We start from the raw sequence: 16,811 nt of genomic DNA on the forward strand, positions 1-16,811 counted from the left end.
AGACAAAGGCCAGGAGCTATTTACACGAGGGTCTGTTTCAGTGCAGGAAGAACCACAACACACCACCCTTTCACAAAAATGAGAAAATAAAAATACAAAATGAACACAGTCTTACTGAAAGAACCACAAGATACATTTCTACAAATGTAAAAAAAGAAAAAGCCGTAAGGAAACATATTGAATTTGGATTTAAATGATTCTTGAATTTTTACTGATAAAAATGAAAATAAAATGAAATCCAGAATGGGAAGGAATTTTACATTTTTTTTTTTTTAAACAGTGTTGTCATCACAGCAATAAAATAAACCTTTTTGTTTAAACAGAAACGGTTTGTTTACTTTTACAATTTAACATGTAAACAAAATCTTATGTTTCCAAGAAAAAAAAAAATCCCAGATCATGGAAGTGTACAATTATGTGTAAGCAATTTTTACATACAGGTTGAGTCAGGAAGAGATGCCTAATACGTAATGAAGATGCCATTTCAATTCTTTATACCCAGTACGATATAGTTAATGCAGTGCTCTAAAGAGAAACCTAGTAGTCACTAGAATGTTTGATTTATTTAAACTTTAATTCTTCACATTAGACGCTCTTTTCTAGCACAGATCAGCAGGCAGAGTCTTGTTTACCCTAAAAAAAAAAAAAAAACAACCACACACCCTGAAAGGCCTCGCGCCTCCCTGTTTGAATGAAGATGCGAACCATTCCAAGAAGTTTTACAACTTTTCCATTCAAAACAAAAGGCTTGGAAAAAGGAAAATAGGAAAAAAAAAAAAGGTGCTTTTAAAAACTATTACATCCAACTGCAGGAAGATCTGAGAGGGGGGTGCACACACAATGCTCATAAGGTGCCTGTGTGTGTGTGCGTGTGGAGGAGACTGGGAGAGGTGGAATCCAAACAGATCAGTCCAGAGATAAGAAATCAAAAAGAAAATTGGCATACGCAGTTCTCTTTTGTGAGCCAACCATTGGTACAGTTTTCAGTTTGAAGAGGAGGAGGAGGAGGAGGAGGAGAAAGGGACTAAAGAAACCAAAACACCAAGGTCTTTAGGAACAGGACAATGGAAAAAGGCTACAGCTTCAAAAGGCTCCTTACATAGCCAGCTCTTTTCTCTGTGTATAATGTATATAATATATACATACTCATATATAGATACACGGTGTAAATATATCTATATATCCATTACATATATAATATATGAAACAAAAAGTTCTTATACAGCGAAACAAAAATGGTTGGCCACGATGCCTGGCAGGTTCCGGTGAATGAAATCCTAGGTGCCGGGGAGCGATTAGAAGGCAAATACCGCTACGAGTGTTCTGCTCTGCTTCATTACATCGTCTTAATGCTTAGAAACCTGCGAGACACAAAAACAAAAAAAGTGGTTAAAAACCTGTAGCTGCTTGTATTGCTTTCATCCAGGAACACTACTGAAGAGCAGCACAGCTCCCACCTGACAGCACCTTCTCCACAGAGCTTCTTGCACAATGCACACAAGGTCCGAGCCCTTTAGTGCTGTCATCAGGTTACATAAAAGGTCATATAAAGCGCTAAAGATCGAACCTCTCTGAAATGCATCGTCATTCCAAATGACACAGGTTGTATACCTGCTCAAATCAGCCCAAGCAACAGCGTTTACAGTCTCCGAGGTGGAGGACAAGGGACAGCTTCAATTAGAAACCACTCTAAAAAGAGCTATAGTTTAGCAGGAGACATAGAAAGAGAGCCTGTTGAACAAACACAGCACTGCTAATCCAAGTGCCCCTCCAATTACCAGCACGACAGTAAAGCCTGGTTTCCTTTTTTACACCCAGCCTGCCGACACAGCAGACAGCCCTGCTCGTCCCTAAGGAGAGCAGAGCAGTTATGCCATGCATGCCTGGGGAGGAGTCCAGCTGTAGCACGCTAGGCGCATATCTGCGTGGCGTGGACACATACTGTACAGCAGCTGTCTGCACAAGAATACCAGCTGAAAATAAAGAGGGAGCCTGGATACACAAATACCAGCAGCACAGAACTGGGGTCTCTCCAAGTAACAAACTGGAACTGCTGTGTCTTGTGGGCTTCACTGACCTCTGGTATTGCAGTGAGTCGTCCGACCCCCCCCTACACACAGAGCTACTCAATACCTGCTGTCCATATTGTCTACTGGCAAGATGAGACAACCAGGCGGTCAATGCAGTTTTAATATGCGAGTGCTAGTCTGCCAGCTGAACTCTGTGTACAACTAGCTGCTGTAAGGGACTCCTGCAATATATGTAAAAACACGTTCTGAAACACTACAGTAAAAAAATAAAAAAATAAAGTTTTAGTTTATTGCAATCATACTGAAATCAAGCTAATGTTCAAACTGCACTTTCTGGAAAAAAAAAAAAGTTTCAGATCTCTTTAAACATGTTCTGTGTTTTTAAAACTACACAAAATTCAACAGTGTTGAGCTTACACCTGCCCCCAATTAACTGAACAGCGTGCCTCAAGCAGCAGCCCCACTTCCTGCACTGTAATCAGATGAGCCACCCAAACACTGCCTCCGGCATGGAAATATTCATTGAGCCAAACTGGGCGAAGGATCTTTATTAACATGCAACAGCGCGCTCACAGAACCGGCTGTAGCAATACAGTGTCAAGAACATGCAGCCAGGACACTTACAAGAATAATGCAACATATAGCTGCACGCTAGTAAAGTAAGTAAACAAATGCCACATACAATATTTACACATTCCAGTGCAAAGGTCAGCTGTGTGCATCTCCAACATGCCACTCTCAATCTAGAAGCCTTTAGAAGACAGAGGAACCCAGAGCAGAGTTCTTTGAGTACTAGCATTCACACCGTTCAAAACCACCATCTCCACATTATCACAATCAGAATCTGACAAAAAATAAAATAAAATAAAATAAAACCTGTATTGCTGTTAATCCCCTAAAATGTGAAGAACAGGCTCAATGCTACAAAAAAGATTGCTACAAGTCATGGATTTGTTCCCAAATAAGGAGGCTGGCTCTGGCAGCTTTGGTCAAGTGTTTTCCTTCTGCATGGGTTAGAGCCCCTACATCTGCTGGGAATCTATACAGTGTCTCCGATGCTCCGTATGCAGCAGGGTTGTAACACAAGCCAACATTAACAATGGAGGTATTGTGACCAGACAATCCGATAGAACGGGGAAGCCAACTTGGTTTCCAGGATACCAGCAATACATTCCAAACAAAGTACTTTCAAGCTCCAATACCTTGAGGCTTGCCATTCAATTCCCTGGTTGAAAGTCTTCCTCATACACTGCACTGGGAAAGCCACCTCTTAAAGTGACCAAGAGATTATTTAACAAGGCCAGAAATAAGACACCCATTGAAAAGCCCTTCACCCATTCCAGGTTTTACTACATGCAGTGTATAGTTAAAAAAATCTGGGGAGTCTTATTAAATCAGTGTAAAACTGCTATGCAATGGGAGCCTTATTTCCATCCTTTAAAACTGTGTAGGTCAGCAAAGACTCATACCTTATCCTCCCATCTCTAAAATCACTAGAACTCATGGCCCTGTTACACACATGCAAGCTGCCATGCGGCACTGCAATGGAAGTGGAACTAAAAGCCCTACAGCTCTGAAATAGGCGATTGGTTAAAAATCGATCCTTAACATCCATCAGAGGCAACTGTTTTTAAAATTGGTTCTGGCCACCCTACATAACCTGTGCAGAAACCAGACAGGAAAAAAAACACCCCACGAAAGAGAAGAGCACGACTGTGCTTCTACCCAGCGATCACCACGGGGCGTCTGAGGATGACTTCTCTAAACACACACTGCACTTCAGCTGCTCAGAAGCCTGGTCCAAAGTAACTGTTCTGTATTGAAACGTCAGGATACATTTTCCACTCTATCAGATCTTGTGTGCATTGAAGTCTTTATGGTAAATATGCAGGCAGCTGCATAGAACAGGATCCACATTACAAACCCATATACAGGCCAAAAAACAGACAGGTTCCTAACAGCTGATCCATCCCCAGAGTGCGTGACATCTCCAGAGCAGGTCTATTAAAGGCACACATTTGTCAAAGTACAGTTTACAATAGAAAAACCAGCAGCCCTTTATTATATATATATATATATATATATATATATATATATATATATATATATATATATATATATATATATATATATATATAAATAAAATCACAAATCAAGGTCATTTGTGCACCACAATGCTTGATATTAACGAGGTGCTGACCAGTATAAGGTAATTACATGCAATGTAGAAGTTCAAAATTCTTTCAGCCATACTTTCAATTTAGATTGCTTACCAAAAGAGTTTCCATAAAGATTCATTCATGTCCGCACTTGTTATTTTGCATCAAACGGATCAATTGTGTAACTCCTGCTTGTTTACTTTCTTCAAAAAAACTTAGTTAAAACATAACTAGAAAAACAAACAACGCGTTTAGACACTAGCGTGTCTTCATCAGGTTCACACTCAAACAATAACGACTGCGGCCATGAATGTCTTTATGGAAACTCTTTTGGTAAGCAATCTAAATTGAAAGTTTGGCTGAAAAAATTTTGAACTTTTGCATTGCCGCAGAGACTTTACTTTTACTATTATATATATACACACACACACACACACACACACAGAATACCCACCAGGTTACAATCAAGATGCCCCAATACCAAACACCACACCATTAAACCCTTTCCATTCAATACGGTCCAACATGGATCCCCATTCCAATCAAAACAAGTGTTAGGTCCAGGATAATTGATTATAAGACAATTTCATTTCAAAGTAGCCCCATTTAGAGAGAAGTTCATTCACCCTTTTGTACCAAAGAACACCACTTTGGATTAAAGTTAGTAGTCAAATTTCCCAAGGACGCTTCAGCAAGACTTGACCAATTGAATTTCTCCTTGTGTGTTACAGCTGCCTCCTTGAACTAACACAAGTTTATTTTATTTTTAAATTAATTTATTCATCAACAAAAATGAATTTGGGGGTGGCGAGAGAGAGCAAGAGGAGAGAAAGGCAGAAAGAAAGAAAGGCAGAAAGAAAGAAAAAGATCCGTCCAAATTCCTTTTTGGCTGGTCTGAAGTAAAAACAATTGGTGCACTCAACGTCGCTTGGCTCTTTGCTACTAACCTTTCATGTTAGTCTTGGGTTTGTCAGTTTGCTTGCCTGTAGGGGTTACTACCTGCTGCCCCTGCCCCCCTGAGGAAGCGGCTTGTTGGGCCGCTTTCTGCTTCAGCATGGTCCAGTCGAACGTGTAGTCATACTGGTGATTCAAGGTCCTGTGAGGGAGGGAGAAGACAGTTTGATTGGGCCCTAGAGCAGCAACAGCAGAGACGCACACCACCTTGTTTCCATGCACCACCGAACCCGGGTTGAAAACTCTGCGTTTCCATGGTAGTCCGAGCTACCCGGATTGTTTTCTGACCCAATCCCAATGCGAGTGGGCAGAAGTACATTAACACTAACCAATCAAACAAGTGGGCTTAAATATTTAATCCACATCCAGGGTGAGCAGGAATAAAAAACTCAATTATTGGAAGCAAAGCAACAGCATCCACCATTTCAGTTCTGAAAACAAATGAATGCCAGTGAAGAACTGCCAACATCCGTCACACTAAACTAGGATAGACTATCAACGGAGGTTCAGGGGGACTGCAGGAGAACCCTCATCAGTTCAGACTGGCAGTCAATCTGTGCTCATGGTAACAAGGTCAAGGTTTTTCAGGTCTCTATAGCACAAAGCTAAAAAAAAAGAGAAGCCAAAGGGAACATTGCATATTACCAGTTTGATTTGGGCAATACAAATACCCAACATAGTTGAATTACTGGACTTTTCATATGAAATGTATTAAATTAAAGGATTTCAAAGTCTGATACTAGCAGGGAAAATTATTTAAATAATAATCCAGTTTTGTTTTAGCTAAAATGGAACAAGCACCAAGTGGTTTTCTAATAGGTATGAGCGCACCCCCAGGAAACGGGCTGTACAGCCAGTAACTATTAGTGTAGAGCACCTGAAGAGAATGCGGAACAGTTGCCTCAGGTACATGTAGTCAGGTGCCTCCTCAAACCGCAGCCCACGGCAGTAATTCAGATACATTGCAAACTCTGCTGGGAAACCCTAGCATGAGAGAGACACAGAGATTGGGGGGAAAAATAATGGTTAACATGTATAGAAAACAGATCTGCTGATTTAACCAAACCACAAAAGACTGGAGAGCCATTAGGTTCTAAATCCACAAGTCAGTACTGACAAAGTAGAGAGTCCCCACCCCACAAACATGCATCCACTACTGAATGGATTTAATGCCACTCGGAGAAAAGCTTCTATTTACTATGCTGTTGAGCAATCCTTGACATTTCAATTGTAACCTGGGTGGATTACAGGGTTGTTTGCTAATGAAAAACCTGCTTGCACAGTACAATGGTTTGGTTTAATCAGAACACCGCGCCCCACCTCTGTCAATTCCATTAAGGGAGCTCGGCACAGTGTTGCAAAGCATTGACATTACAACGAAATTCACTTCTACCCAGAGCAAATTCCCTTTAAATCCCCACACGGTTGCATTTGTTTTAGGACCAGGTCAAACCAGGTCTTGCCAAACCAGCAGAAGTTTGGGAATCACGTTTAATCGCTAATGACCCTTTAAAACCAACCTCAAGACACATCATGAAGTTACACAAATCTTTCCTCTTGGAGACCCAACTGGAGCTGTGCAAAAACAAAGTGTTGGCGCATCTCCTTTGCATAAAGCTTAGACACAGCACACCAGAACATGTACCTTACACAAAACCTCGACAGGGGTCGACATCTTCTTCTCACTGATCTTCTCATACTTCTGTTTCTTCGTGGCAGCCTGTGGAACATGTGGACGAGAACATAAAATGTTGTGCAACACCGACTGAAATGCAGGGAGGAGAGAGTGCAGGGAGGAGATTCCTACAGAACCCTTGCCCATCAGGGATTACAGCTACCCTCACACGCACTGTCTGTGTGCGATTAAATCACATTTTATAATCTGATCCCTCCCACCTACTCCTCAGGGGTTTCATTTATCATTTTTCAAAGTGGTCTTCTAGTGCAAAAAATACATGAATAAAAATGCTTAGCACAAGGGCATTTTTACAGTTTGTAGGTCTTTGCAAAAACAAAAATTGCAAATATGTAGCAGCTGTTCCACTTAATTTATTCCACAGTCATCATGAAGACACTCATATCAATGTGCTTAACTTGAATAGTCTCATGGAATGAGTAACTTACTCTATAATAAATAAGTGATTATGGACATGAAGTTCTCCATACAAATTCCCCTGCTACTGCATTCAGCCATGTGTTCACCACTAAAGCAGCTGTTGCTGCTGCTAACCAGCAGGTTGATTCCCAGCGTGCCATCACTGGGCAGAAACGAGTCCACTTCCTCCAGGGATACTACACATCGCTGCAGGCACTGGGAAGTTCAAGACCAGCCTTCGGGTCTCTGCCTGGCTTACCTTCAGACCCTGCCAGGGTAGGCTGGTTCTGTTGAAGTACATAAGCACGTATCCTAGAGACTCCATGTCATCCCGGCGACTGAGAAAGAGAGTGGATTTGAGATCAGGGAGAAACAATTAGCATCATCTATTTCAATTCAAAATTGTTCTCTGCAATTAACCCAATCATTGATTTCATTGCTATAAAAAATGGTTAATCACAATCCAAAGAAACGACTTTATAATGCAGTAGGGTTTGAAATAACGAAGGAATTGAGGGGGATGGAGGTTTGTTGTTAAGTTGGGCACTGCTTGACAGGAGCGCATGACTAACGAGAACTGAGGTACAAGAACACCCCTCCCTATCTGCCAGAACGAATTCCTTCACAAGCAGCCGAGGCCGACCGAGATCTGGGATTCCAGGTCACTGGCAAGAGAAGAAAGAAAACAAGCTGTTGCCACTACCAGCTGGGACCGGCCCAAACTCAGCAGCACACAAGCTTCTCCTCCACGGAAACCCAGAAGGGGAGTAGGGTCTCCTCCACCACCAACCACGCAAGGGGAGGGGCTACGGCCAGCAGACCTGGGCTCATTTACAATTGGAGATGTGCCATTCGTAATTCCAGTGCAACTGGAATTGTAGTGGAACCTGCGTAATTATAATCATACCACATAATGGATCGATTACAGTTAAATTACACATTTTTCATTCGATCACTATTCTTGTATTTAACCATTTTTGGTGCCCCCATTTGTTTGAAGAAATATAAACGTTGCACAGCCCGTTTCTGTATTGGTACCTGTGACTAATACTTGGTTACTTAGAAGAGTAAACACACTAATCTTGTTACTTTAGTGCAATTGAGCAAAGTGGCATTAGAATTGCAATTTCAGCAAACAATCCTGCCTCACCTCTGCTCAATGCCCAGGTGTGCGTTGATGCTAGCGTAGCGAGCTGTGCCTGTCAGGTTTTTGTCTTCTCTGTAGGGTATGTGCTGTCTTGTCCTGTTGTCCCGGTATTTTTTGGCTAAACCAAAGTCAATAAGAAACAACTGAAAAGAGAAGAAAATCGATGCAATTAAAAATCAATGCAATCCTGTATGCAAAATGCGCTGGGCTTAACGTCAAGTTGACTACCTGCAGCCTTGCTGTATCATCAATATGCAGCAAACTTCCAGAAAGAGAGACACAACCCTAGAAGACCAATTACCTGGTCTTGTGATTCTGCCAACTGGTAATTTATTCCTTGCGTTTACTTCCTCGTTCTCCAACACAGCTGGCTAGAAGACTGAACTGTAGAATAAATGTATTTGTACTGCTTAACGGCTTTGTGTTTTTATTTTTTTTATTAAATAAAAAAAACACACAACCTCCAACATCCCACGCCATTGGATAAGAAGTTTCACTCAGAATATGCTTGCCCATGTCATGGCACGCAGCATCCAAGATGAACCTATGAGACGCTAGAATTGGGAACTTGTTACCTGGCACTGGGCTAGTGTGTAAGGTGATGAGACAACACTTAAAACGGTTGGACAGAGACTGAAACTTTTGATGCTTTAAAAGCCTCAAAATCACAAATGGCAGGTCTCATTTATAGTAAAGGACATTAATATGTTGTACACAGTGTACAGGGGAAGCATATCTATTTATCTATCTCACCAAGACCTGGCTCTAACCAACAACACTGCCGCCGAATCCCTCAGTTCTAACCACAGGACCACACTGCCTCCCTCACAGTGTCTCTGCTCTAACCACACTGTCTCCCAGTCCCTTGGCTTGAGTCATTCACTGATAACTGATTGAGTCAGCCACTCTCACTATGCTAGCTCTAAAGCACTGTAGCCGTCCAATACCTTGTTGCTTCCCCTCTCCAGGTGTACGCATGCGAATGTAGCTGGAGTGCGATGTGCTCACGGTGTTCTGTCGTGCCAAGACAGCAGACCTCTCTAGTTGTATAATCTACTGTGCTTGCTCAGCTTGGGCTGGAATTCAAACGTTACTACCTCCAGTAAAGAAAGCATGCTCCCCTCCCCCGTCAAGCCCAGCCACAGAGCGTAATGCAGCATCTAAGCAACACACATCAGCCATTTCCAGGCTTAACACTCTCAGTGCGGAGCCCAAGCACTTGTTTCCTATATTAAATGAACTTGGAAAGGTTTGCAATACACTGATGTGTAAGGGGACACTGGAGCTCTTTAAGCATGCAGGGTGGTGGTGTAACTGGAGAGGGGAGTCACTGTGCTGAGAATGACGTGTCAGTGAGAATTAGGGTGACAGCATTAGGGAGCAACTGTTGATCAAAAAAGCCAGTTACCGAACTACTTTGGCAGGCCAAGGTCCATGCACCTTCTGGTAAGAAACTGGATGAGTTCTATTAACGTGTATTGCTAAATTACTTTAATCTAGGAGCCAACTGCAGGGTTTGGCCTTCAAAGTTACAGTGGTTAAAGTCCAGGGCTTGTAACCAGATGATCACTTGTTCAAATCCCACCCTTGCCATTGACTGACTCACGATGAGACACTGAGCAAGCCACTAAACCACCTTGTGCTCCATTCTGCAGATAAGATGTTAAATCTAGGTCCCATTGTAAGTGACTACCTACCCCTGTAAAGCGCTTTGTGATAGTGGTCCACTATGAAAGGTGCTATATATAAAAAAAAATACCCAAAATAACTGATCAATGGTTCATATAGCAGATGAAGTAGATGCAGATGTAAGAAACACACTAATCCCGCACCCAGCAGGAGTTTCACAGCTCTGCTCCAGACAAGCTTTGACAGGTTGGATTTTCAAAAAATGACATCAAAGTTCACACAAGAAAGTTAAGCCAGCTGCTGTGTGGTTTTGATGCATTATGAAAAGTGAACATGTACAGTATGTTGCACCGCAGACAGCCACCACAGGGTCACTGAACTATCACAAATATAAAAATGAAAAGTTCCACAAGTCAAGCATTAATAATACTTCCCTATAGCTTGCCTGCAACAAAGGTTACAGCCAACTTCCAAAATAGTAAACACACCCTGTTCCCTTGCATGGCAAACAGCTAGCTAGTGCCCAATATCCTACCTGCACTCATTTCAGATTTAACATGAAACAAGAATCCAGCAGTGTTTGTTTCTACACCCCCTCCCCCTCTCGCTGTGGTCAGCACTGTGGTTCTGTTTGCTCAGGCTGTGCATTCGGCTGCAAGCCAAGGCACTGTTAGCTACTCTTTGTCCTCAGTCTTGCATCAATACAGCTTAATCTGCAAAATCCAGCGCAACACTAAGTCGATTTATCATCTGCTGAGCAACCAAACCTGTAAATTGCAAAAAGGAAGTAAAAGGCCTACTGTACCAAAGTCAGCATGTACTTAGGATCACAGATCCCTCTACAATGCCATACAGGCTACATTTTTCCAGTATATCCGTATCCTTTTAAATAAAGAACGTATCTATTGTTTTGCTGCACACATCCCTGTAACAACACTAACAGTCTACATCCGCTCAGATCCGAAACTCAAGAACTAAACCATTCGAGCGATACAGCTGAACGTTGGGTTTCATCCTGAAACCTCTACACAGAAATTAACATTTCACACAAACTAGCTCTTTATTCACTGTTCATGTTTACCTTGAGCAGATAATGACTTGACTGTCCAACTCGATGGTGCCCAAGACTAGGTGGTTTTAGTGAATTAAAAATAATCTATATTTTATACAAACCCACTCCTTCCACACTGCAGCCCAGCCCCTCTAATCCCCTGCAGGGATGGAACTAAGACTCCTACTGCACAGCAGTTTCCCCATGCCAGGCTTTATGAAGAGCTTGATTAGCCAGTGTACAGGTAACAAGCTTGTGTGCGTTACTAAAAACTCAGTAATGCCAGGAATTGATCAACCGCACTGCCTCCCCAGCTCGCTATAAAGACTGGACCACTATTACACTCATCCAAACAGAGGGAAATAGATTTAATAAATCACCAATTCATATAAAAAGGCCAGTGGAAGCAATTTGCCCAGTTTTACCACCCCCTCTCATCCTTTGTGTTCGCTGGTCATCCTTGCCATGACATAGCAATCCAATACCGGGCTGCTGGTAATCCCAGAGGATGAGAACCTGTGGCATGGGATCCTGGAGCCCCAACATACCTCCCACTCCACACCCTACAGGACAACCCCTTAAACACCAACACACCCCACACACACAGCCTCCTGTAAACCTGGGCAGATCACTGCGCTCTGGATTGAGTGCTGTTCATTATCTAGATCTGTTTAGCATGTGTGTCTGGAATAAATGCCAACACAAGAAGTGTGCTTCTACAGTCAGAATATTGGTTACTGATAAAAAGGGAGGGGGGGGGATAAAGAAAGAAAGCTGAAAGCAAAAAGGAGGTTGGAGGAGGAGCAGTATAGTTATAGGAGGAGGAGACAGTAGTTGTTTCAGACCTTGTTTAATCCTGAGAAAGATGGGTCCTGAGAAGAACTAACAGCCAAGCTTCTTTTCCTCTTCCCCACTGGAGATTCTAAACACTGAACAAACGATAGAGGGTGCAGTGCATCAAACAGTATTGCTGACAATCCAACCAGGCCAGCGCAGACAGGCAACACCAAGGCTCAAGAAAAAGAACGGAGCAAGGAGTAGGAGGAGCAGGAGAAGGAAGCCAGATACCAGCCTTCTTCATACTACAACAGGCAAGCTAGCTGCACCGGACAGGTCTCGCCCAGCTACTGGAATAAGCGAATCGCTACTAAAAGCAGCAGCAGGGGCCCCTGCACAGGTCACTTTGCTAAAATTACAAGATATATTCTGCTTGAAAAGTACAATTTTTTGGTAAATTGCTCATGGTTTTGCCTAAATGATTAATGGTTCTGCAGTCCCAAAGCCCTCCTTGTTCAATGGAAGTATAACTACTTAGTGCAGCCTATTTCTCTTGACTTGGCAAAGTCTTTTAAGTAATTTAGCGTTTACACAAGCATTACCAATGGCCAAACACAAAGTGGCTCAGATTCTTGATGCAACTTATAGAAATGCTGAGCGTTGGAGAGCTTATGAGCTGAAGCGTGAACTTGCTGGCACTACGTTTTCTCTTCTTTAAGCATCTTATTACACAATGGAAAGGCACAGCTGACATTTGCCAGTTTCTGATTTAAATCGGAGGACGCTAACCTCCACACAAAAACAACTTCCTTAACGCTGAAGCCATGTGTGAAATGATGCCCTCGTTACAGTCAGTTTTGAATATCACTTCAGTAAGGAAGAGGGCAGAAGGCATTTTGGCACCATTCAATAGGACCATCAGGCTAAATCTGCATGCAAAGAGAAAACAAATACAAAATCAATAAAAAGAATAGCACACAACACAAGCAGGGAGTGCAAATTAATCTGAAAACAATTAATTCAAAAGCCAGACTGGGAACATGTAAGGAGATGGATTGCCATCTAGGAGTCTTGGCTGCAGCGTCTTAAACTTAACAGGGGCAGCACAGGAAGATCAGGGAGATCCACATTCAGCCTAAAAAGGACACATACGAATAAATTCAAATCTATCATGGAACTGCTACTGGGGTTGTTTGTTGCATTGGTAGTAGCATCCCATCACTGGAACTAAAGAGAAAATCAGGGGAGAAAATAAATAAAAGGGAGTGGTTGGGTGTGGGAAGCAGGAGTAGCGTGATAGTTGGCACAGAAACTGGTGACTCCAGCCGGGGTAGTTTCAGGTTTAAGAGTATGTGAAAATCCCATCTTCACGTAGGAGTTCTGCTGTCTCCTACAGCGTAATCTGCTTGAAGCGCTTCAAATCAGGAGGCCGATGCACAGGTAGGGCGTCCAGCGCAGGACTAAACACAGACTCCTCAGCCCTCTCAGGCGCTGCTGCTTTTCTTTTTTGCAGACAATTGTTAAAGTTCAAATTAATTACAAATCTATATATAGATAAAATAAAAAATAAAAAGCTTGAGGCTGGCATTCACACAGACACACAATGGTAAACACGTGTTTGAGGTAGCAGTGCCAGAAATGGTAATACAGGCTTTAATGGTACATAATGCGACCTGTCAGTCAGTCTGATTTTAGAGAATCAAGGCTCAATACCCCAGTATTCGCTGCTATCCTGGTACTGGCAGGTCTAGACCCAATATGCATCATGCTTTAACTTTGCCAATGTTGCCTGTCTGCAAGGGCTCAACATAAATATTTGTAACTTTAAAAATAAAAACCAGGCAACTTTCAGTATTACAAAATAAAAATAAACACACACTATACCTCAAATGTTTTTTTCTGCAAAAGGAAAATCAAATATGGATTACCACAAGTGAGAAGTCATGTAGTAGCATTACTAAGCACTGCCGATGCAGCGGCTTTTTACCTTGTTTAAAAGTGATTGGTTGGAAGTATACCTGTTGAACAGAAAAATGACTCTGCTAAAATTCATGGACGTTCCCTTCTCAAAGAACTGGGTTAGTTCAGCAAGATGCACACGTTAGAACTGAATGCATCGCATACTGTATAGACGGATCGAAACAGGACACCAATTGTCAGGCATTTATATATAGGATTAGGTCGGAGGAAATACCTTCACAAAAAACAGAATTCACTACACACAAAAAAAAAATCTATTAAGCTTTCCATCAACTCCTAATGACTGCTTGTGGATTTATACACAAATTATACTGGAAAGGCCCACAAACATGCACGCTGTTGTGAAGAGGAAAGAAAACCTTGTAAATGAGAAGTCACTTATTTTGCCTGTCCAATTTCAAACAGGATCAACCTCCTTGTTGCTCGAATGTAAAAGTTTAACAACCTCATGGAATTAGGGTATGTTTTGTTTTTTTAAGTAACGGAGCCAGAGCTTGCTTCAGCTGTAGTTTAACAGAACAGCAGTCATTGCCGTCACTGTGGCTCCATGTACTAAAGTCTGCTGGCTTAGCTCAATGATCCTCTACACTGCAGGGAGGAAAGCTAAGCACCCACAGGACAAGCACTGCGGACCAGAGGAGTGCTGCAGTAGAGGGACTGGACCAGCGGGTAACCCCAACCCCACCCCCCAAATAATCAAATAATCAGACTGACCCATAATCTAATGTCCTTGTCAGAGCCAAGTAGTCAGACTATGCGCATAACAACTAGCCACCGCAGGCAGCCGCATTACTAGCTCATGTCTTACCTTGTTACAGTGGCGCCCGATGCCCATTAAGAAGTTGTCTGGTTTGATATCTCTGTGGATGAAGTTCTTTGTGTGTACATATTCGATTCTGCTGATCATCTGTAGGAAGAGAGAGAAGTTAAAAATGAATTAGTTACTGGAATGATAGCTGACCTTTAGAGCTGAATGGTTCACTCAACTAGATTAGCAGCACTACCCCTTTATGGTACACCTAACTGCTTGTGCCTTTTCTTAACTGCACAGACTCTAGACACACTGCTTTGACTTTGACTCACGAGTGCAATACCCCGACGTTCAGCTAGCAGTACTGCAGTTTCAGGCTCTCGGATATTTAAATATTTAACCCACAATCAGAGGCAATTTCTGCTGGTATAGCAAGGCAAATGTTATACCCCATCAGCCCTCCCGAGACAACACAACTGAGGCAGATTTTGCTCTTCTTACCTGGTCTGCTAGCATAAGCACTGTTTTCATTGTGAATCTGCGGGAACAGAAGTTAAAGAGGTCCTCCAGACTGGGCCCCAGAAGATCCATGACTAGAACATTGTAATCCTTCTCTTGTCCGTACCACCTGAAAAGAAAAAAACAGGTCAAATCAACACAGACAAAAGCCAGAAGGAAATCTGGAAAATTAAGCCAGCTTCATCATCTAGCAAGTTCTGAAAGCATGTCACAAAGGAAAAAAATTAAATGTTGTATTAGATATCACTTCGGCCTAAGCGATTAAGTGAATATATACCTAAGTCAAATTTGGACAAGGCCATTAGTCATATTGCAAAAGGCAATTCAAGCACACTAAAGAACTAACGCACCGGTTCATATACTAATCCGTGCCAACATCAAATTACAAAGCAACACAATATTATACACCGACAAGAAACAATGTTCTTGTGTGGGTTAAACACTTCAGGCACGGGGGAGTTGATGCAAAAGCTTTTATAAGCTCAGGGACAAATCCTCATCCTACTGTACTCTGCAAAGGAGAGACAGAGAGAGAGAAACAGACTGTGTGAAGAGTCAGCCCACTTGCAGAAGAGTTAATAATGAAATTACAGCAAAAGTGCCTAATAAACTCCACCTATTCTACCACTGAAATCAGTGCCGATGCGAGAGGAACAGGCCTGGAAAATATTAAAATGAGTTTGCGTGGGCAGCAGCTGTGGCTTAATCAGCACTGTGAGGAGTACAGAGAGCAGCCCTCACACACACAATACTGGGAAGAGTAGCCCTACACCCACCCACCACCACATCAGGAGTGGATGGGCCAGTAAAGGGGGCAGAGAATATCACCTTATCAAGGGCTGTGCAAAAAGGGAGCGAGTCATGTCAACTCCAAAGTGCATGGTGGAGAAATCACATGACCTGTCTCTGCAGACACCCACACTCCACCTCATTTCCTTGTACCTCAAAAAGGAATGAGGAAGGTACCTACAGTACATCTGCATAGCTCTACTCAGTCTGCATACACAGCCATTTTAAAAAGGAGTCATTATGACCACACAGGTTTGTATTGTAACAGGCAATTTACTTGCATTGTGTTTTAGAATTCCTAAAGAACGTCACCGTGTTGAACTTTATATATAAGTAAATACTTATTTTATGACTGATAAATGTCTTGTTAGTGATGAGCAGCACTTAGCTAAAGAGGTGCACGAGGGGAATATTACCTAGGATAGGTAGATCTCCTTGATTAAGATACAGTAAGAACTATGAACAGTGTTGCACCCTTGATAAATACATACATTACAAATACTGGAATCCTGGCTAACAGGTATATAAATCAATATGTTGATTAGATTCCATGTACTCTAACCCTGAGTTGTAGACTCTCTGGATGACCATCACTGTTCGCTAATCATGAACAAGCGCTTTCATTTCTCAGAGAGGACTTGACTTCACTCCCCACAGCATCGGCTGCCTTATCGACAGAAGGATACCTTCGATAGCGAGAAAACTGCACTAATGACGACTTGGGAGTAAAACACCATCTCAATTTAAAAGGATTATAAATTTGAACCAGAGACAGACGCACATCTGAAAACTACCGGGACTCAGCAGCAATCTGGCTGGTTTGCTGTTCAAACGTTCCTTTCTTAGATCCACTGCAAACGGAATCAGTGGCAACAGCAGCTAAAGCGGATTAGGGAGAGTAGAAACAGGAAAACAGGTGACGAGTTAAAG

The 16,811-nt window shown here is 42.3% G+C and overlaps 1 protein-coding gene across 6 annotated transcripts; it reads right to left on the reverse strand.

Moving 5' to 3' along the window:
* Nucleotides 1-555: 555 nt before the first annotated feature.
* On the reverse strand, nucleotides 556-15,226 carry LOC121296946 (casein kinase I-like). Of its 6 annotated transcripts, none has more exons than XM_041222902.1 (9): nucleotides 15,075-15,226; nucleotides 14,631-14,729; nucleotides 11,911-11,994; nucleotides 8,389-8,528; nucleotides 7,498-7,576; nucleotides 6,789-6,863; nucleotides 6,021-6,127; nucleotides 5,189-5,285; nucleotides 556-1,361 (listed from the first exon to the last, which is right to left on the reverse strand). In XM_041222902.1, the coding sequence occupies exons 1-9, from the start codon at nucleotides 15,162-15,164 to the stop codon at nucleotides 1,347-1,349; spliced, it is 786 nt and encodes a 261-aa protein (XP_041078836.1). In that variant the 5' UTR covers nucleotides 15,165-15,226; the 3' UTR covers nucleotides 556-1,346. The 6 variants fall into 6 exon arrangements, with proteins under 6 accessions (XP_041078836.1, XP_041078834.1, XP_041078832.1 ...); XM_041222900.1 differs by having other exon boundaries at nucleotides 5,173-5,285; XM_041222898.1 differs by having other exon boundaries at nucleotides 5,137-5,285.
* Between the last annotated feature and the right edge of the window lie 1,585 nt (nucleotides 15,227-16,811).

The sequence above is a fragment of the Polyodon spathula genome, chromosome 22 (assembly GCF_017654505.1).
Source record: "Polyodon spathula isolate WHYD16114869_AA chromosome 22, ASM1765450v1, whole genome shotgun sequence".
Taxonomy (NCBI): Eukaryota; Metazoa; Chordata; class Actinopteri; order Acipenseriformes; family Polyodontidae; genus Polyodon; species Polyodon spathula.